General features: G+C 39.8%; 1 protein-coding gene across 4 annotated transcripts in view; it reads right to left on the reverse strand.

Annotated features, from left to right (window-relative positions):
* LOC146384053 (TNF receptor-associated factor 2-like) overlaps nucleotides 1-19,985 on the reverse strand; it is a 97,078-nt gene that overhangs the window by 71,321 nt on the left and 5,772 nt on the right. The window contains exons 7-12 of one of the 4 annotated variants that reach the window (XR_014800800.1): nucleotides 19,732-19,806; nucleotides 18,794-19,372; nucleotides 18,032-18,209; nucleotides 17,661-17,809; nucleotides 13,037-14,421; nucleotides 11,394-12,756 (exon numbers count right to left, since the gene is read on the reverse strand). Coding sequence is in view for 3 of the 4 variants with exons in the window: in XM_084935795.1 (XP_084791921.1) it covers nucleotides 14,203-14,421; nucleotides 17,661-17,809; nucleotides 18,032-18,209; nucleotides 18,794-19,372; nucleotides 19,732-19,806 (1,200 nt within the window). In the remaining variant the exon portion in view is untranslated. Of the gene's footprint in view, nucleotides 1-11,393; nucleotides 14,759-17,660; nucleotides 17,810-18,031; nucleotides 18,210-18,793; nucleotides 19,373-19,731; nucleotides 19,807-19,985 lie in introns of those variants that run through there. The other 3 variants (XM_084935795.1, XM_084935797.1, XM_084935798.1) reach the window with 3 other exon arrangements.

The following is a 19,985-nucleotide window of genomic DNA, read 5'->3' on the forward strand; positions in this document are numbered from 1 at the left end:
AAAATGACTGCAATTCAGTCACGAAGCGGTAGCCCACGTAAAATCACATCTCCCAGATGCTGAGATGTTGTCGACATCTGCAGTGTCTATTGCTACAGAGCTCCAAACTTCATGTGGACTTCAGATTAGTTGAAGAACAGTGCGTAGAGGTTGTCATGGAATGGGTTTCCATGACCGAGCAGCTGCATCCAAGCCCTACATCCCCAAGCGCGATCCAGTGGTTTAAAGCACACCACTATTGGACAATGTCACGCTCCCACCTTTGTCGGAACAGCTTGGGGATGGCCCCTTCCTGTTCCAACATGACTGTGAATCAGTGTACAAGGCAAGGTCCATAAAAGCATGTATGAGTGAGTTTGGTGTAGAAAAACTGGACTGGCTTGTGCATAGGCCTGACCTCAGCCCAACAGAATGCTTTTTGGATGAATCCGAGGAGCTTTCTTTTCCAACATCAGTGTCTGACCTCACGAATGTGCTTTTTTGAATGCTCAAAAATTCCCACAAACTCACTAAACCTTGTGGAAAGTCTTCCAAGAAGAGTTGAAGCTGTTAGAGCTGCAAAGGATGGGCCGACATCATATTAAGCTCCATGGATTAAGTATGTGATGTCACTCAAGTTCATATGCTTGTGAAGGCAGATGAAGGAATACTTTTGGCAATATAGTGAATGTGAATGAGGAAATGTGTCAGCTTGACTGTTTTGGGCTTAAATATGCAATAAGTGTTTAAAACTACATAGAAAATTCTGGAAGCTCATTACTCAGAGTGTATTTATAGTGTAATTATAAAATAGAAATATAGTTCATCATAGACTTAACTTGTTCATGGTTTTTAACAGTAGAACTGCTGAAAAAATGATATGCCTATCTATTACTGTACTACTTTGTTGTAGTAGTTAAACTGTTTTTTTTTTTAATGAACAAATAATAAACAACAAACTGTTAAAAGTCAAAATGCCCTCATGCCCTTTGTCACATTATGTAAAGCTGTTCGGACGGCCAGATTGGCGTCTTTGCTGGGCCAATTTTGGCCCCCAGGCCTTATATTTGACACCCCTGATGTTTTTTTGTCTTGCTTATGTTGCTGATCATATTGCACACACATTATCATTTGACTTGGTTTGTGTCTGACTTGCTGGATGTCTCCAGCACATTAATGTGAGGACAATAATAGCACTTTTATCCCATTCCAGTCTGTTTTCAGTTGAACGCAGTCGTTCCTGGCAGCTCCACTGTGTCCTTTGCTCTAACCGCATTGCTTTGAAATATGTCTTTCAAAAGTATGAATGCTAAATAAACAGAAGAACTGCAGGTGTTTCTTATAATCCCCATTAGACCGACTGCCAACAGACATCAGAGTCCAGGCATACCTATATGATGACTATTACGGAAATGTGTCTTCTTCTGACGCAATGACTTCAACCATGACAGTTCAAGTAAATGTTCAAATTTTAAAGGGCAAACAATACAGGTCAAAAGGAATAGACTATTTTTTTTCCCATAGGTTTGTCACTATTAGTTTGAGAAGAGGAATCCACAGGGGCGGCATTAAATTGCTTCTAGTGCAAATGGTTGTCTGTCTCTCTGTGTTAGCGCTGTAACTGGGACTATTGAGGCTTTGTTGTTATTTGCACTGTTGGCCTTTATTATAGAGAAACAGTCACTGTATATCTGCTGTCCTTCCTCTACACATGTCCAAACTATCTCAGCCCTACTTCTCTACCTTTGTCTCTAAACTGCTCAACTTGAGCTGTCCCTTATTTATAATCTTGTCAATTCTGGTCACTCAAATAGCAACCTCTTTAAGTCTGCCACATCCGGCTCTTCCTCTGCCTACAAAAAATACATAATAGCAGGCCTCTCAAGCATCTTGTACACCTAATTCTTCAATCTCACTGCTATCCTTCTCACAAAGCACCCCTGATGCTCCTCCCTACCAGGTTGCCCCTGCCTGCACTCTCTTCTTCACCTCTCTCGTGCACAAGATGGACAGGCAGACACTGCTCTTTCTTGAAGGTCATTCACATCACTGGGAATGAATGCACTTCATTAACTTCAACAGCACTCTCCAGCCACACTCTTTAAACAGTAACATATCAGAGTAACGAACTGAACATTCCAGCTTTCTTGTCTGGTTAAAGGTCTGCACTACATAGACTCTTTGAAGTGGTGACATCAGCAGTTAATAGCGTGTTGCTTCTGTTTATATATCTATGACTAGTTTAACTTTTGTGACTCTTATTAACGATATTACAAAGGCAAAGAGGATGATGTATATGACACAAAGCTTACCTTCTTTGCATCATCGAGGGAAATGTTGGGATCCACTTCCACATAAAACCAACCATACTACCAAACAAGCTGCCGAAGCTCAAATAAACAAAGGAGTGTCAAATATTGCACATGATGTCAACTGAGCAGCTTTTTACATTCAACAGTTTCATTAATTATTTAACCCTTGAAAGTCGCCTAGGAGTAACTCTTGAAGCTCTTTTCTAAACTGAGCGCTTTGTGCCATATTTCAGGTCTGCTTATGGAACAAAATAACTATTTTATTGGTTGCCAAACCACGTATTTCCTGATATGTATTAAGTGTAAAAACTCGTCATTAACACACAGGCAAGGGCGTTAAATGTTGTGCTTATCGTGGAAAAGTTAAGGTCATCAGAAAGCCGCTACGATAGCTTCCATTTCAAGCATTCATTTTAAAAGCACTACATTAAAATTATATTTGTAGAACTGATGCATTTTTTTTAAATTTAAAAATGTGAAAAAATGTCTCAAATGATCAAAACCTCCCAACATGTTTTCTGAGTGTTTCTTGGCTAAAAGTAACACCATCCACTGAATGCATTGTTTTTAAAGTTAAAACAAATGAAATAAGTAATTATATAATTGCTTATTAGGAATTCAAATAAACTTTTGTATTGAATATATTGAATTTAAGAAGAATAGATTCTCTGCAAAGACTCACCTCTTAGACTCCACCTGTCATAGTCTTGAATTGTTATTCAGCAAGGGATTCAGTCAATCAAACTTTATTTATATAGTACCAAATCACAACGACAATCACCTCAAAGCACTTTGTGAATCCAAACTGGGAGCTGGCTCAACAGAAATGGGGCCTGAAACCTGAAGGCTCTGCCTCCAGTAGTACTAGCCTTAGTAATAATAGAAGTACTAGTAGTTATAAAGTAGAAAAAACTAGGAACCACAAGTAAGCAGTCTGAGAGCACAGTGCTCCATTTGGGTCATATGGTACTATGAGGTCTTTAAAATAAGAATGGGCCTGATTATTTAACATGATCATGCATTTAACATGAAGCCAATGAAAACAAGCCAATGTGGGGGAAACATTACACTTTCCTTCTGGCCTCACTAACTCCATAATTTAAACCAGAGATGCATCAGAAAATGGCTAGATTAACAGGTACATCAACTTATGCCTCAACGTGGCTCCAAAATGAGTCTTTTGCATGCAGGTCATTTATATAACTCAAATCAGAGGCAATATTTCAACTTCATTTGTATTTTGCGGTAACACCGAGTACTGCAACTGATCTTTTCATCTGAGTCATTTTGGTTCCTCCCTAACTATAGTTCACACTTAGCACAGTAGAATCAAGGAGAGCATGTGCGCTGTGGAATCCACCCTTTGCTGCATGTCTCCATCAATTACAGGCAAAAGCACAAAACACCTAACCGTATGTTTAGGCAAGAGAGAGAGAAGAGCGCAGAATGATCAAAGGGACAAACATCAGTTCAGGCAAAGCTGTAGTTACATTATACAGCTTTTGGCTCATTTAAGTACTTCAGCTTAGCGTCACACTTTAATTTAGGCTAATATTTGCTGACATTTTTTCCCGCTGTTTGCCTGATTAAGTTACCATTACATAACTGGGTGGCCTGACTACCCACTTTGCAAGGCATTTTAGTGAGGCTGGAGTCCAGCTTCTTTTAGGATACAGTGGAAACTGATGGCAAAATTTGTCGCCTAAAGTATAGTCCTTGAAGAACGGGCCTCTTGCAGACAAAAAGGGGTCTCTGATTCACTTAAATTTACTTTCAAAATCAAGATTTTCTCACAGCTCCTACAGTACAAACTTTTCAAACCAAAACCTAAGAGCTCATCTTTTAGATCAGGCCTCAAAACGAATATGAGAAATATGGTGCTCTCTACCCAACTTTTTTATATTTTCATGGACTTCTGTTGTACTTTCCTGCACTTGACCTGTAGTATCTTTTGATAATTTCCTTCCAGTTTTATTAATGTTCTTTTTTTTGTTTTTGTTTTGCTTACTTCAGTTCCTGCATTTGGGTCCTCATTTGAATTAAATATAACACAGAGTCCTCCATGCCCCCACCATTTTTCTGACTACTCTCTGTACCACTCTGTCACAGGCTGAAATACCAAAAACCTTTTTTTTTTTTCAAAAGCTTTTTGTTTCAAAGATGAATTAATTCCAGTTTTGTTTGGAATTAACTGAGTTTCTTTTTCTCAGACAGTCTTTAATTAGCTTTCATGTTATAGATCAAGTGTGTGACCAGTTATTTTATCCAGTCAACATTCATGAAAATGACTGATGGAACATACAAAGAGAAGAAATGTGGACAATGCAAGTCAATAAAATTCTGTACACAAAGTTTAATACCAACAGTCATTCCAACAATCGAGCCTGTGACCCCTCACAGGGGATCAGTGCATTCCATGAAACCAAATAACATATTTGTTACTCTGATTGTTTAGTCTGAAGCATGCTGCTGGCATCAGTGTTTAATGTCTGACCAAAGAAGCGTTCCAAAGTGGTGAGGTGTTTGAGCTATTTAATGTGCTGCTTGATCTTGTGTTGTCTGGCTTACGTACATTTACCTTTAAACTGGATGATCTGTCTTGTCTGTTTTATTCAAGCCAAGTCTGAAACAGAACATGCGGATATCCATGTTTTAATTTAGGATACTGTTGTTATTTTAAAGATACAGGGTAGGTCCAGATTCATCCCCATTTCTTTCTGACTTATGATGGTTTGTGAATTTCTGGGGAATTAAACTACTGTGAACTAACTGGAGCAAGCTACAGCTGCTTTCGTTTAGCTTAGAAACACCTGTCAGTTAAAGGTCTCTGTTGCAACACTGCACTTATAAGCTAGGTTATTTTCACTCATCATAAATTTCTGCACCATAAATTTCTGCACAAATCTAGATGGACACTTACCCATGTGACTTTTTCATGGTATTCGGCAACAGCATGAACAGCTGACATACTTTTTAAAAAAACGCTGCATCTCTGTGACCCCAAAACATATTACAACAAAAATTTCAGCCCGATCGTGTCACCCACCAGTAACAGAGCAATACAGTGTACGTATCTCAGTGCAAAGAGGATTTCTGTGACTTATACATCAGGGAAACCAAACCAAACTCTTGGTAAGAGAATGGCACAACACAGAAGAGCTACTTCAGGCCAGTACTCCACCATCTATTTACATCTACAAACCAGTGGCCACTCCTTCAGTGATGAGGATGTGCACATCCAGGACAGGAAGGACTGCTGGTTTACAAAAACCTAATTTCCAGCCTGTACCCGAGCACTGAAGATGGCTAACCTCTTAGACCTCAGATAGTCTCATCACACCAGGATTTCCAGGAACAGACCATGCTGTCCTCAAAGCTGAAAGACGTGAAATAAATTGCTAAAATTTGGGTTGGGTGCAGAGATTAAGATGCCAGATAGATAATCTGTGAGTATGGGAAATGAGTTTGGTAAAGGAAAACCCCAATGAAGAGGTAGGTTTCATATATCCAAATGTGGTTTATTTGAAGGAAAAATATAAAGACAGAGCTATAAGTGTTATGAATGTTTTGGGTATAACATTTCAGGCGTCCACAAGTGGGAACATTCAGCATGAGTCAACTAATGGAGTTGGAAGAAAAAACTAGACCATAAAATAAAAGGTAAAAGCCGAGGAAAAATAATGAGAAGAAAAGATTTTACTAAAATGGAAAATCACCTGAAGACATTGTATGTGTAGAAATATGACACAACGCAGGGACAGAAAGAAATCTAAAGAAAAGCCTCAGAAGGATGAAACAGATAAATCTTCTCAGAGAAACAATTGTCTGTGTCCTTCTTTAGAGCCTCGGTGTGTCACCACCTCCATCACCATCATACAATAAAGATGGTGGCACCACCAGACTCTTCCAGTGACTCATTAATGACCACAGTCCACCATGGCCACCTCCACCATTTCTCCACTAGCCCACCACAACAGACAGCGACACGAAGAGCCTCCAACTACCCGTGGTTGAAATGGAGGGCGCCCAGAGACAGCCCCCATTCATCTTTCAAACCTGATCAGAAGGAAGCAGTGACTCATTTGGCACACCCGAGAGAAGTTTGCAGGAGAGTTGGAGGTTTTCTGCTAAAAATTTAGCCCCACTATGGGAGAATTGCAACACCTGCTCATGCACTAATTAGGAGCTGGCAAATGAGCAAAAATATCATACACGAGAAATCTGCAGACATCATCATCCTGTACGAAAAGCCATACAGGAGACCTGACAATTCTGAACAGGCCAATCACAATAGGAGACTGCTCTCAGGCTGTCTGTACAGTTGCTTGACCTCTTTTCAAGGGTAAATAAAACTCACAAAGACAACCTGGTTGTGTCCACCTCGATTTAATGCAGATTCCTACGACACCTTACCGACAGTCTATGTGTTTATTTCCACATTCAGGTATCTGTATTTAATTCAAACTGAATAGAAGTGGATAAATACATCTTTAATTTAAAGTGCCAAACAATTTCTGTTAGGATAAACACTACTCTTATTACTAAAGCTAGTGTCCATTCTTACAGTTTCACCTTAGAGTGGAAGGAAAAGCAGATTTTATATGTCAACAATTCCTTGATTTTCCATCTGTGTTCCTGTCACCCACTGAGAAGTAAGGACAACTTATATCACAGGTTCACTTACTGAGGAGATATTTCCACACTGTGTTATGTTAGCAGTCCCAGCTCTACATGTGGCTACATCCCGGTTGTTTCACCATCAGAATGCCTGTGCAACTACACAACCACAAAATGTAATTACATTTAAAATAAATGTGCAAAATGTTGAAACTATTTCAACAAAACCAGGAAATTCAATTATTCATGAGAGCAGTAATAGTTTCAATCAGACGTCAGATTGAAATGAACCAGCAATATGTTGTCAAAACTCCTGAACACCACAAACGCTTTTTGTGGGACCATCATTGCTGTCTCACCATAAACTGTATATAAAAGATGGACGTGGCAAATGCGAACTCATCTGATCGTGAATTCCCTTTCTGAAACCTCAGCTTCAGGATTGTGGTTATCACCATCTTTGTGTTTTGAAACCAGACCAGACATGAGGAGCTGTCATTACTGAGAAAAAACAATAATACTGTGGCTCATATTTGACAATTAACAACGCCTTAAAGGATACAATCATTAAATTATTGTCATGTTTTTCTCAGAAAAAAACACTTGAAATCCATAGACTTGTGCAAAAAGTCATAAACATATGCAGAATACAAACACAGTTTTGTAACTCTCCATGTTGTAGCTATTTATCGTCACCAGGGGTTAAAAATATGTGGTACAACCTGTCTTTGGGCTACTCTAGTTTGTGCTGTTGTTCTGCTGCAAATACAAAGAGCTTCTTCATACTGAGTTTTTAAAAATGATGGTTTTTGGAGCCCTTCACACTGAAGAGTTGTGTAAGCAGCCAATCAATGCAGAGTATCACTGCAAAGTCAAAATAAAATGAACACACAACAGATAAAAACAGGTTGGATAGTAGCAGTCAAAGAAACAACAACTTTTAAAGGCTCTAAATCTGCCTATATATAGTAGTAGGAGGATATTTATACAAACAGAAAACAGATGACTTAGTTTGACAAGGTGAACCAATAGGAACTGAGGATTCCATCAAATCTAAAAGGGACAAAACCGAGACATTTATATTACAGTGCAGGTGGCAGAAGCTAATTTTGCTAATTACTGCTGCTTCTAATTACTATACTAATGCGCTACCACCAAACTCACAGAGCATCCCAACACTGGAACTGCTGCACAAAAACATGAATGATTGTTCTTCAAATTTCTGGCCATATTGCACAGTGAGCACAAACACCTCATATCTACTGTCAAGCATGTTGGAGGAGGGATGAAGACGGCTTGTTTTAGGATACTTTGTAGTTACTGAGCAGGCCATGAACGTTTTTAACAGGCTTCTTTGCCATCCAAATAAAAACTAATTCCATATCACAGATGAAAATCCTAAACATAGCTAATTTGTTTTGTGGGAAAAACAAACCGACCGCTTTATATATATCACATAATGGATTATAATCACAGATTTATGTATGTGTTAAAATAAACAGATCTATATGCAATGGGTTAAATTGCATTGGAGTTTGTAATATGATTTTAAAAAGACTTAGCTGCAGAAAGTTTTTTTTTCCTTTCTGTGCTCAAGGTGTGAAGAAATAACTGAATGACTGTCCCCGTCTTCACACACAGCCACATCCTGTCAAAGTAACCACTCTGCGTCAATTTACTTCCTTGACACCGTGTGACTCAGAGCTCATCAACCTCTTCAGATCACATTGATGACATAAGTAATATAACAAAAATAGATTTGTTCTCTTTTGCACGAAAGGTTACGCAAAAGGCACTCAGCTTTGCACAATGTACCATGTGGGTCAAACTGTCCTGTGTACATAATTTACACCTAATGAAAATGTCCCAGATGTTTACCTAAAGCAATGAAAGGCTTTATTCAAAGATAAGAGACAGATCTAAATTACCCTGCCTGTTATAGTGCAATGATTGCTGCTAAGACTCTTATTCTTAAGGAGAGTGAAGAGCTCACATTGAGAAATTAACTGAAAGTCATATACTGCCCTCTAGTGAGCAGAGATCCACGTAACTTCTAGTACTTTCAGGAACTTGCTTTTGGAGCAAGACATGATGAGTTTGCATTTAGGAAAACAATAATAATAAAAATTATTTTAAGATTAATTTAATAAATAATAATAAAAAATGATTCTGTTATTTCTGAGTGTGAATGGGGTTCTAGTTCTAGATGCATTGAGTTTTTCCTTTCCAGTCACCTTTCTCACTCACTATGTATTAATAGACCTCTCTGCATTGAATCATATCTGTTATTAACCTCTGTCTCTCTTCCACAGCATGTCTTTATCCTGTCTTCCTTCTCTCACCCCAACCGGTCGCAGCAGATGTCTCCGCCCCTCCCTGAGCCTGGTTCTGCCGGAGGTTTCTTCCTGTTAAAAGGGAGTTTTTACTTCCCACTGTCGCCAAAGTGCTTGCTCATAGGGGGTCATATGATTGTTGGGTTTTTCTCTGTACCTATGAAGCGCCTTGAGGCGACTTTTGTTGTGATTTGGCGCTATATAAATAAAATTGAATTGAATTGAATAGTGAACCACAATAACTTTACTTTATACTGGTATCTCATCTGTTCACTCAGCAACAATGTTATCTGCTTATTTACTCTCAGGGATGAGGGAACTATTTCAGTACATGAAAGGTATGATTATCAGTATTTATTTAAATAGACATATTTGATCTTAAATTTCATTTAAAACTAAGTCTGTTTGATCATCGACTATAGCTTACATTGCATTACCATCCTTCGCAAGTTATGCACCACACTTTCCATACTGTTATACTGTTAAATACTTTTAAAGATACAGTAAAGATACAGTTAGTTGGCTGTCTAACAGAACACTTCTTATGAGCTGAAAAATGAAGCCAGTGTTCCTCTAGTGGCCACTTGACTCATTTAACTTGAATAGTTGTTATAAAATCTGTTATGCTGCTGAGTCGTTGACCCAGCGTTTTGTGTTTGTCATTATGTTTATTATTATTATCTGATTTGATATTAATTTCTTCATGGTTATTAGTATGTAGGTTTCATTCTCAGGGTCTCCAGTCCTAAGGTTTATTTCCTGTGTCGTCCCCCGGTGCTTTGTTCATGTCCCGGAGTTTGTGTTATGAATTTCCTGTTTTACTTTGAAGGTCTGTGTCTGTTATCACTGTGTTCAGCTTGTGAATTAGGATCAGCTGTGCTTCCCTCCTGTGTGTCATTGCCTGATTACCTTGTGTGTGTGTGTGTGTGTGTGTGTGTCTGTATATATATATATATATATATATATACACACATATATATATATATATATACACACACACATATATATATATATATATATACAGTGGGTTTTATTATGATTTCAGGTTTGCGCTTTAGTTTTCCCAGTTTAGGTTTCTTCAGTAGCTTCTCGTGTCTCATTGCCTGTTTTTTGTCACTCTGCCACTTTTAAATAAACTCTCACTCATATCATTAGTCGTTGCCTGCATTTTGGGTCCTTTTCCTCCGACACCACACGCCTCGCCCCGGCAGCCTTGACAAAATCATTCCAAAATGCAACAACAACGTGCAAAATCCAGTTTAAAAAATAATGAATAAATATTCTGATAGAGTAGATTCTAAATATCAGCCTAAGAAAGTCTGCATAACTCTCCGCAGGGAATAAAGGAACCAGCTTCCTTTAGTTGGAGACTTTAAGGATAAACATGCGAAAGTGACTCAGCTCATCATGTAGCACAGGTTGTAACAACATAGTGAATGAAAGTCTGTTTAGGATTAATATGTTCACACGGAAGTGTGACTGTCCCTCTCTATCGAACTTGCAAAGCCAAACCGTTATCACAACATTTCTTCAGAAAACCCTTTATAGCAAGTCTTTCTGTTGCAGATGGAAGCCCCAGTGCTTAACTGTAATTCAACAAGATAAAAATAAGCTGAAGAGAATTCTGATGAGAGTTTCTCTTTTTCGAAATCATTTCTCTTTTATTAAGTTAACAGTAGTTTTCAGCTTGAAACAGCAGTGCTTAGTGGCATCAGACAACCACTCCACACAGTGTGATCTCTACTGACGTGCAAATCCCCCTCCAGCGAGTCATACTTGCTGTGTCTTTTACAGCTACTTGGTGTCCACTAGGCCTCACCTCTGTTAATTGTAGTCAATGAGCTCTCCTCTGTGTTTGTGCTGTCGGTGCCTTTTGGAGCATTGCGATCGGATTATCTAATGTAATGGACTGCAGTGTTATAAGGACTTTCCAGTAGATTGTGCTTTAGTTCTGGTGTGTGAAAAGCTAGCATTTGATTAGCCTGTTACTTCTCACTAACAAGGTGAGTCTCAGTGTTCCACCCATAGCACTTTATGAATATCTATCCCTAAAAAATGGCAAGGCTGATTATCAAAATGCTAACTGAAGATTCAAAATGCTCTTTTTTCTATACTTTCTATTAAAGATGCACTTTAAAAAATCAACACAGGCTGAAACCACCACACTTTATTACATACTGCATGTCCTTTTTTCAGCATAATACATCAATTATCAACATCAGAATACATATGGCTCTGAATTCAAGGTACATAAATCGCTCAACAAAATACCCTGTCTGGACAAACAAACGATAGAAAGTGCACAAAAAAAGTTGGTTCAAGTCAACTGCATCACAAGACAGAACGGCTGTTGTGTGTTTTTTGAAAAGGAAAACCAACTTAATTAAAGCTTACATTCAGAAACCTCATCTGAGGACATTTTAAATGGGACAGTATTAATCAGCTCCTCTGGTGCTTACAGAAGTAATGACGCCTCATATTAAAATCTCACACACGCATCTTCATAGAAAATTAAATAGAAACATATTTGGCACCATATTTTAGCATAGAACATAAAATTCAACTTGCAGTACAACAGTGTTCATACATGGAGGTAATATTTGAGTTTGGCACATTACGAGAACACTTTAAAAAGTCCATGTAATCCTATTTTATTACATGCTCAGCCTTCACTGAAAGGTTTCTAAGATAAGAGTATAAACTCACTGTATGGAACAAGAATTCCTCAGCAATAAAATGATCTTTCTAAAAGCCCACAGAGCCAGTAATCCTCACGGATAGCTACTGACTTGTGATTTTCATGTTACTGATAAAATAGCATATGATTTATGACAAGGAAAGCACCATATTTCCTCGGAGAATTGGGTTGCGGTTCTTCGGTGCCAGAATGGGTAATGTAAACAAATGAGTCGAGCGTGACCTCTGTATAGCCTAGCAGACATGATCATATATTGCACTCTAGAAAGAATCACAAGTCACAAAGGGGTTGTCCTGGCCTGTTCAAACCATCAAACAAAAAGTTGGTATATAGATATAGAATTAATAAGGTATTCAGTAATACTATGTTTATTATAACCTCTTGTGTATATTAACATTGATATATAGATTATTTCAACATTATGATATGAAAGATACATATTTATACATTGCTATGAATATAGGCAGCTGCTTCTGTTGAACGGAAGCGGTGCCAGATATAACATAATAACTATTCTACGTATTTTCATCCAAACAAATACAAATAAATGCATTCACACGTGGCCCACGAGGAAAGCCGCTGTGAAACTCCATAGTGAATATGAATCGAAGCCTCCCATGCACAGAGAGGTTTCAATACAGGTCGAGACTGGTTTCCAAACAGGCCAGCGTGAACCTTAAAACCTCAGGATGCGTGCCGAAAAAGTGCATCCCAGTTTAACCAGAGTTTTTGTTCGATGTGTGGTTCCATGGGGAAAATCGGTGAAAGAGCACGAAAAGGGAAAACGAAAAATTCGGGGGCTGCGCTGAACATCGATCTGCAACAACACAACAATACAATCTCTTGTCTCCATCCTCTCTACCTCCACACACATAGCTCATTTATATTTGCACCGACATATATATATATATATATATATATATATATATATATATATATATATATATATATATATATATATATATATATATATATATATATATATATATATATATATATATATATATATATATATTAATTCACATGAGTATTCTATCATATAGCAGCAAAAACACATACGCACTGTATACTGTAAGGACAGAAAACAAGGAACATACTATTCCTTCATTTCGTGGAATCTGCGTTGACCTCAGTCTGTGGTGGGGCACGGTACTATGTGTTGAGATGTGAGCTAGTGAGCATATCCTTGGGAAAAACTCCAGCAATGTATGTTTGTCAGAGACAAAACCACATGTAAGTTTTACACCTCAGGCTTGACTGGCAAGCTGCCCTGACTCCTTGGTAACTCCACTGTATCTTCCACAGATGTACCAAACCACCAATCAGAACCACGACCCCCTTATTAGGAACAAATACGCAACACTGACTTTACATGTAAATAGCCTGGCTTCATAGACATGCAGGCAATGTCCACCATCACAGATGGATAAATCACTAACAAGTTTAATATCAAATGATGAAACTTTGTGAAGCTCAGTTGAAGAAAAAACCAAAACAACCCCCCCCCCCTCCCAAAAAAGAGCATTTTTATACTTTATACTTAAAACTCCAGCAGCATGCATTTTGTTTAAAAGAAATGAAGAAATAAAAAGAAATGCCTGTAATCTTATTCATAACATAACTCCACGTTTGTCTATGCAAATTTACTCCACACTGGAACTGAGACGCTCACAATATCCACAATCTTTAAGAGGAAGCAAAATCTGCATCAAGCCACGCTCTAACTCTATTATAATTCTACTGCCAGCTTTACCAGAGTGATCACATAAAACACATCTACAGCCCTGCTCTAACACACTCTGCATGTTCTGCAACATCCCCCAGCCTTCGAAAGCAGGGGACGAAAAACAAAGACGCAGTTCTACCTTTTCACTCCCCTCTGCTTCTGCTCAACACCGCTCTGACTACATCGCACTGCTGCCTGCTTCCTCTAACTGAAAACTCGCGTGCAGAACTGAAACGGCACTTTATCACCGTGGATGGTGATGCTGTGATGTCAAGAAAGTAAGTTTTGCACCCAAATGTACAGCAATGACGGAGGGGAGGGTTCTCACACAGAGACCACCAAGGTATAAGAATGCCTGCATGGTCTGAGCAGCTACATGCAGCAGACTGTCGCAAGCATGTCTGTCTCCCCAAAGCTGCGGGGGACAGCAAGGTGCCCAAATGGCGCCCTGAAAGGGACCGCGACTGAGCCAAAATGAAGCCTTTAATGGTCAAAGAGCTGCCTGGTTGCCAAACTGTAACACCCAATGGAGGTCGTCTAGAGGCCGGTGAGGTCCACAATCGCCTTGATGAAGATGGTGTCGTCACGAATGTAAGTGTTCTTGCCATCGAGCTTAGAGAGCGGGCAGAAGAGTGGACAGCCGCTGGCGATGTTCATCTCGCTCACGGGTCTCTGGAAGGAGGAGGAAGTGACATCAGGTCGAAAGGCATCGATGATGTGCTCTCTGTTGCTCTGGTCCAGCAGCATCAGCGTAACCTGGAAGTCAAATAAGTAAGCGATTACTGTTGGGATAAAATAGGCAAGTTTCAGCAGAACAAACCTCACTGTGGTCCTTTAAGAAATTCAATTCAATTCAATTCAATTTTATTTATATAGCGCCAAATCACAACAAAAGTCGCCTCAAGGCGCTTCATAGATACAGAGAAAAACCCAACAATCATATGACCCCCTATGAGCAAGCACTTTGGCGACAGTGGGAAGGAAAAACTCCCTTTTAACAGGAAGAAACCTCCGGCAGAACCAGGCTCAGGGAGGGGCGGCCATCTGCTGCGACCGGTTGGGGTGAGAGAAGGAAGACAGGATAAAAGACATGCTGTGGAAGAGAGACAGAGGTTAATAACAGATATGATTCAATGCAGAGAGGTCTATTAATACATAGTGAGTGAGAAAGGTGACTGGAAAGGAAAAACTCAATGCATCTTGGGAATCCCCCGGCAGCCTACGTCTATTGCAGCATAACTAAGGGAGGATTCAGGGTCACCTGGTCCAGCCCTAACTATATGCTTTAGCAAAAAGGAAAGTTTTAAGCCTAATCTTAAAAGTAGAGATAGTTTCTGTCTCCCGAATCCAAACTGGAAGCTGGTTCCACAGAAGAGGGGCCTGAAAACTGAAGGCTCTGCCTCCCATTCTACTTTTAAATACTCTAGGAACAACAAGTAGGCCTGCAGAGCGAGAGCGAAGTGCTCTAATAGGGTGATATGGTACTACAAGGTCATTAAGATAAGATGGGGCCTGATTATTTAAGACCTTGTATGTGAGGAGCAGGATTTTGAATTCAATTCTGGATTTAACAGGAAGCCAATGAAGGGAAGCCAAAACAGGAGAAATATGCTCTCTCCTTCTAGTCCCTGTCAGTACTCTTGCTGCAGCATTTTGGATTAGCTGAAGGCTTTTCAGTGAGTTTTTTGGACATCCTAATAATAATGAATTACAGTAGTCCAGCCTGGAAGTAATAAATGCATGAACTAGTTTTTCAGCGTCACTCTGAGACAGGATATTTCTAATTTTAGAGATGTTGCGCAAATGGAAGAAAGCAGTCTTACATATTTGTTTAATATGTGCGTTGAAGGACATGTCCTGGTCAAAAATGACTCCAAGGTTCCTCACAGCGTTACTGGAGGCCAAGGTAATGCCATCCAGAGTATGAATCTGGTTAGATACCATATTTCTAAGATTTTCAGGGCCGAGTACAATAACCTCAGTTTTATCTGAATTAAGAAGCAGAAAGTTAGCGGCCATCCAGGTCTTTATGTCTTTAAGACATTCCTGCAGTTTAACTAATTGGTGTGTGTTATCTGGCTTCATGGACAGATAGAGCTGGGTGTCATCTGCATAGCAGTGAAAATGTATGCTATGTCTTCTAATGATGCTGCCTAAGGGAAGCATGTATAATGTAAACAGAATTGGTCCTAGCACTGAACCCTGTGGAACTCCATAATTGACCTCAGTGTGTGAAGAGGACTCTCCATTTACATGCACAAATTGGAGTCTATTAGATAGATATGATACAAACCACTGCAGTGCAGTACCTGTAATACCTACAGCATGTTCTAATCGCTCTAATAGGATATTATGGTCGACAGTATCGAACGCTGCACTGAGGTCTAGCAGGACAAGCACAGAGATGAGTCCACTGTCAGAGGCCATAAGAAGATCATTTGTAACCTTCACTAAAGCTGTTTCTGTGCTGTGATGAGCTCTGAAACCTGACTGAAACTCTTCAAATAAACCATTCCTCTGCAGATGATCTGTTAGCTGTTTGACAACTACTCTTTCAAGGATTTTTGATATGAAAGGAAGGTTGGAGATTGGCCTATAATTAGCTAAGACTGCTGGGTCTAGAGATGGCTTTTTGAGTAAAGGTTTAACCACAGCCAGCTTGAAGACCTGTGGTACATAGCCGACCATTAGAGATAGGTTGATCATATTTAAGATCGAAGAATTAATCAATGGCAGGACTTCTTTGAGCAGTTTTGTAGGAATGGGGTCTAAAAGACACGTTGATGGTTTGGAGGAAGTAATTATTGAAGTTAACTCAGAAAGATCAATTGGAGAAAAAGAGTCTAACTTAACATCAATGGTACTAAGAGTAGCTGTAGATAATATTACATCTGTGGGATGATTACTGGTAATTTTTTCTCTAATGATAAAAATTTTATTTGTGAAGAAGTTCATGAAGTCATTACTAGTTAACGTTAAAGGGATGGTTGGCTCAACAGAGCTCTGACTCTTTGTCAGCCTGGCTACAGTGCTGAAGAGAAACCTGGGGTTGTTCTTATTTTCTTCAATCAGTGATGAATAGTAAGATGTTCTGGCTTTGCGGAGGGCTTTCTTATAAAGCAGCAAACTATTTCTCCAGGCTAAATGATGATCCTCTAAATTTGTGACACGCCATTTCCTCTCCAGATTACGAGTCATCTGCTTTAGGGTACGTGTTTGAGAATTATACCACGGAGTCAGGTACTTCTGATTAGAGACCTTAGTTTTCACTGGAGCTACAGTATCCAGAGTCGTACGTAGTGAGGAGGTGAAATTATTAACAAGATAATCAACCTCTGTTGGGGTAGCGTTCAGATAGCTGCTCTGCTCTGTGTTGGTACAGGGCATTGAAGATGATAACAGTGGGTGGATTATATTCTTAAACTTAGTTACAGCGCTTTCAGAAAGACATCTACTTTGATAAAATCTACTCTCCACCGCTGTGTAATCAATTATTGTAAATGTAAATGTTATCAGGAAATGATCAGACAGGAGAGGGTTTTCAGGAAACACTGTTAAATGTTCAGTTTCTATGCCATATGTTAAAACAAGATCTAGAGTGTGATTAAAGTGGTGGGTGGGTTCTTTTACATTTTGAGAGAAGCCGATTGAGTCTAATAACAGACTAAATGCCATGTTGAGGCTGTCATTTTTAGCATCTACATGGATGTTAAAATCACCCACAATAATTATTTTATTTGAGCTCAGAACTAAATTAGATATAAAGTCTGAGAAATCAGACAGAAACTCTGTGTAAGGCCCAGGTGGACGATAGATGGTAACAAGTAAGACTGGTTTCTGAGTTTCACAGCTGGGGTGGACAATGTTAAGCATCAGGCTTTCAAATGAATTAAAAGTCTGTCTTGGTCTTTCATTAATAAGAACAACAAAAACAGTAGACTGTTCAACAACCAGAAGGGGATACTTCAATGCCTGCTTGTTTCTTAGTCTTTTACCTTCTGGTTGAAGGGCCATTTAAGCAGGGCATCACTCAGCCCCCTCATCACCACAAAGAACAAGGACAAGTGGCTGCCACGCCCTGTCCCATCTCCATTAAGATAGATCCGTAGGCACATCTTATAGCCGTACTTGCTGGTATAGAAGGCTGGAAGAGAACGGGAAAGAGAATGATTATTCGCACAAGACATCTAAACAGTTTCTAGTAATTTAGTAATAACTTTTTCAACGATTTTATCTTTGCAGGACAAAATCATGGCTGTGACAAATGGCATCTATTGCTGCTCTTCTCAAACCAGTTCACTGATCATGCTCCTGGTATTCTAGGCTGATGATTTTGGATCAACACCGTGATAATGCGCAGTGTTACCGGGCGAGAACATGGCAGGGGCTCGGCCTGCGATGGCATCTTGTCTCTTTTTGGCAAAATCTGAAATCCTCCAGATAAAGACGCCGTCAAAGGTGGTGGCGGACATTTCTCTCAGCCGTCCCTCCATCTCTGCGACCGTCAGGTCCTTCAGCCCCACAGTCCGCTCTAGCTGTCGCACCTGGAAAACAAACACATATTCATTAAATTGGATATTTTCCAGCAGTGACTGAACTGCAGCTGAGAGAATAACCAACTAAAAGTGCAGTTGTTTTGGTTGGTTTCACAAACATGCTCAGACATTACAAATGACTAAGCATCAATTCAAGGTGATCAACATCACTCTGCCTTTAAGGAAGAAACTACAAATATTTTGAAAAGACTGAGTTTGTTCAAAGTATCACTTTGAAGCATCTCCAAACCTTTTCCTGGGTTTTCTAGGATTTTATAAATTGGCAGGCAACAAGTTTTCTCAAAGTAGCAGCCTTTACACACCGGAAGTGTAAAATCTGTGCAGGTATTTTGTGTGTGCTAAAAGTATTTTTTAGACTCGCCTATCCTTAAATCAGCCAGTCACACCTTTTTTTGTATGCAAATACACAGATTCAACCACAACCTAAGATCTCTCCAGGATTCTGGATTACAACGATACGGAAGAAAAAGTAATGGTGAATCTAAAAATGAACGGTCCATTGTTGTGTGTAAAGATTTGACTGAGTTAAAACTCAGAGAACAAGGAATGCTGCAGTCATGACTCGAGCTTACCTTGTTGCTCAGAGCCTCGATCTTATCCTGGTCCAGTTTATGCTGACGGTTGCTGGCTTCCATGGTGGTGGCGAACCTCTCCACCTCTCTGTTCAGGACGCACACCACATTTTCAAACGTGCCAGCTTTGACTTCCAGTTCCGTGCACCTGCGGCCGAGCTCGGCCACCTTGGTTTTCTCGCTGTGAAGCTGGAGCTCCAGCGCTGCGCCCACGGAGCTGGGCAGAGGCGTGAAGGATGTGGACACAGAGAGAGTGGGAGGCAGAGTGGGAGGTGGAGGTAGAGGAACTGAAGCAGGTGGACCAGGAGGTCCAGAGCTGGAAGATGATGAGGATGCGGCGGCGGCGGCGGCGGCTCCCTGCACGGGAGGCCCAGAGGAGGTGGTGCTGAGCTGGGAGACTCTGGCCTCGAGTTCCTTGAGGGATTGTTGGAGTTCCACCAGTTTGTGTCCGGCTACTTCCAGTCCCTGGGGCTGTAGGCCCTCCATGCTAACTTTCATGCCCATAATGTAATGCAGCAGAAGATTGAGGTGCTCATAGGCATATGCACGCTCATGGTCATGAATCTTTTCCTTCTCCACCTGCAAAAGTGCAACAGAAACCAGAAACAATATATGAATGCACAGAGTAATTACTGAAGTAAAGGAGAACATTACAATGAATAACACTGCTAACCAAACTGGCTAACTAGAACTTGTGTTTTTAAAGAACTAAGCAGGATGGTCATCCTTAATGCTCAAAGTTTCTAAACAATAGTCTACAAACCAAGTTGTGACATCACAGTGGCTCTGTTCATCTTTTATATACAGTCACTGGAAAAAAGATACCTCCTCACTCCTCCCCGTCTTGGTTCAGATGATGTTTTCGCTCCTATTGTCTCGTAGCTGACTGTGTGCTCAAATACTGAATTCGTTATTGAGAAAACAAACGGGCTACTTACAGACATATCGCATCCCACCACATGAAATCGACATGGAGTTCTGAATTTGCTGCAGAATTTGATATGGTCCACATACTGGGAAACAAAAGAAATAAAATATTCAATTTCTAACAATCGATACAAATGATTTTCCATCTGCTGTGTATTAACAGCGAGTGATGAATCAGTTGTGTCTTTTTCTTCTTATATTTGTTACTTTGTATCTTGTGACATTTTACATATTGCATCTTCAAATTTGTTTGCTCATTTTAGTC

Source organism: Perissodus microlepis, chromosome 7 (genome assembly GCF_051167445.1).
Source record: "Perissodus microlepis isolate ML-2025 ecotype Zambia chromosome 7, ASM5116744v1, whole genome shotgun sequence".
NCBI classification, from domain to species: Eukaryota; Metazoa; Chordata; class Actinopteri; order Cichliformes; family Cichlidae; genus Perissodus; species Perissodus microlepis.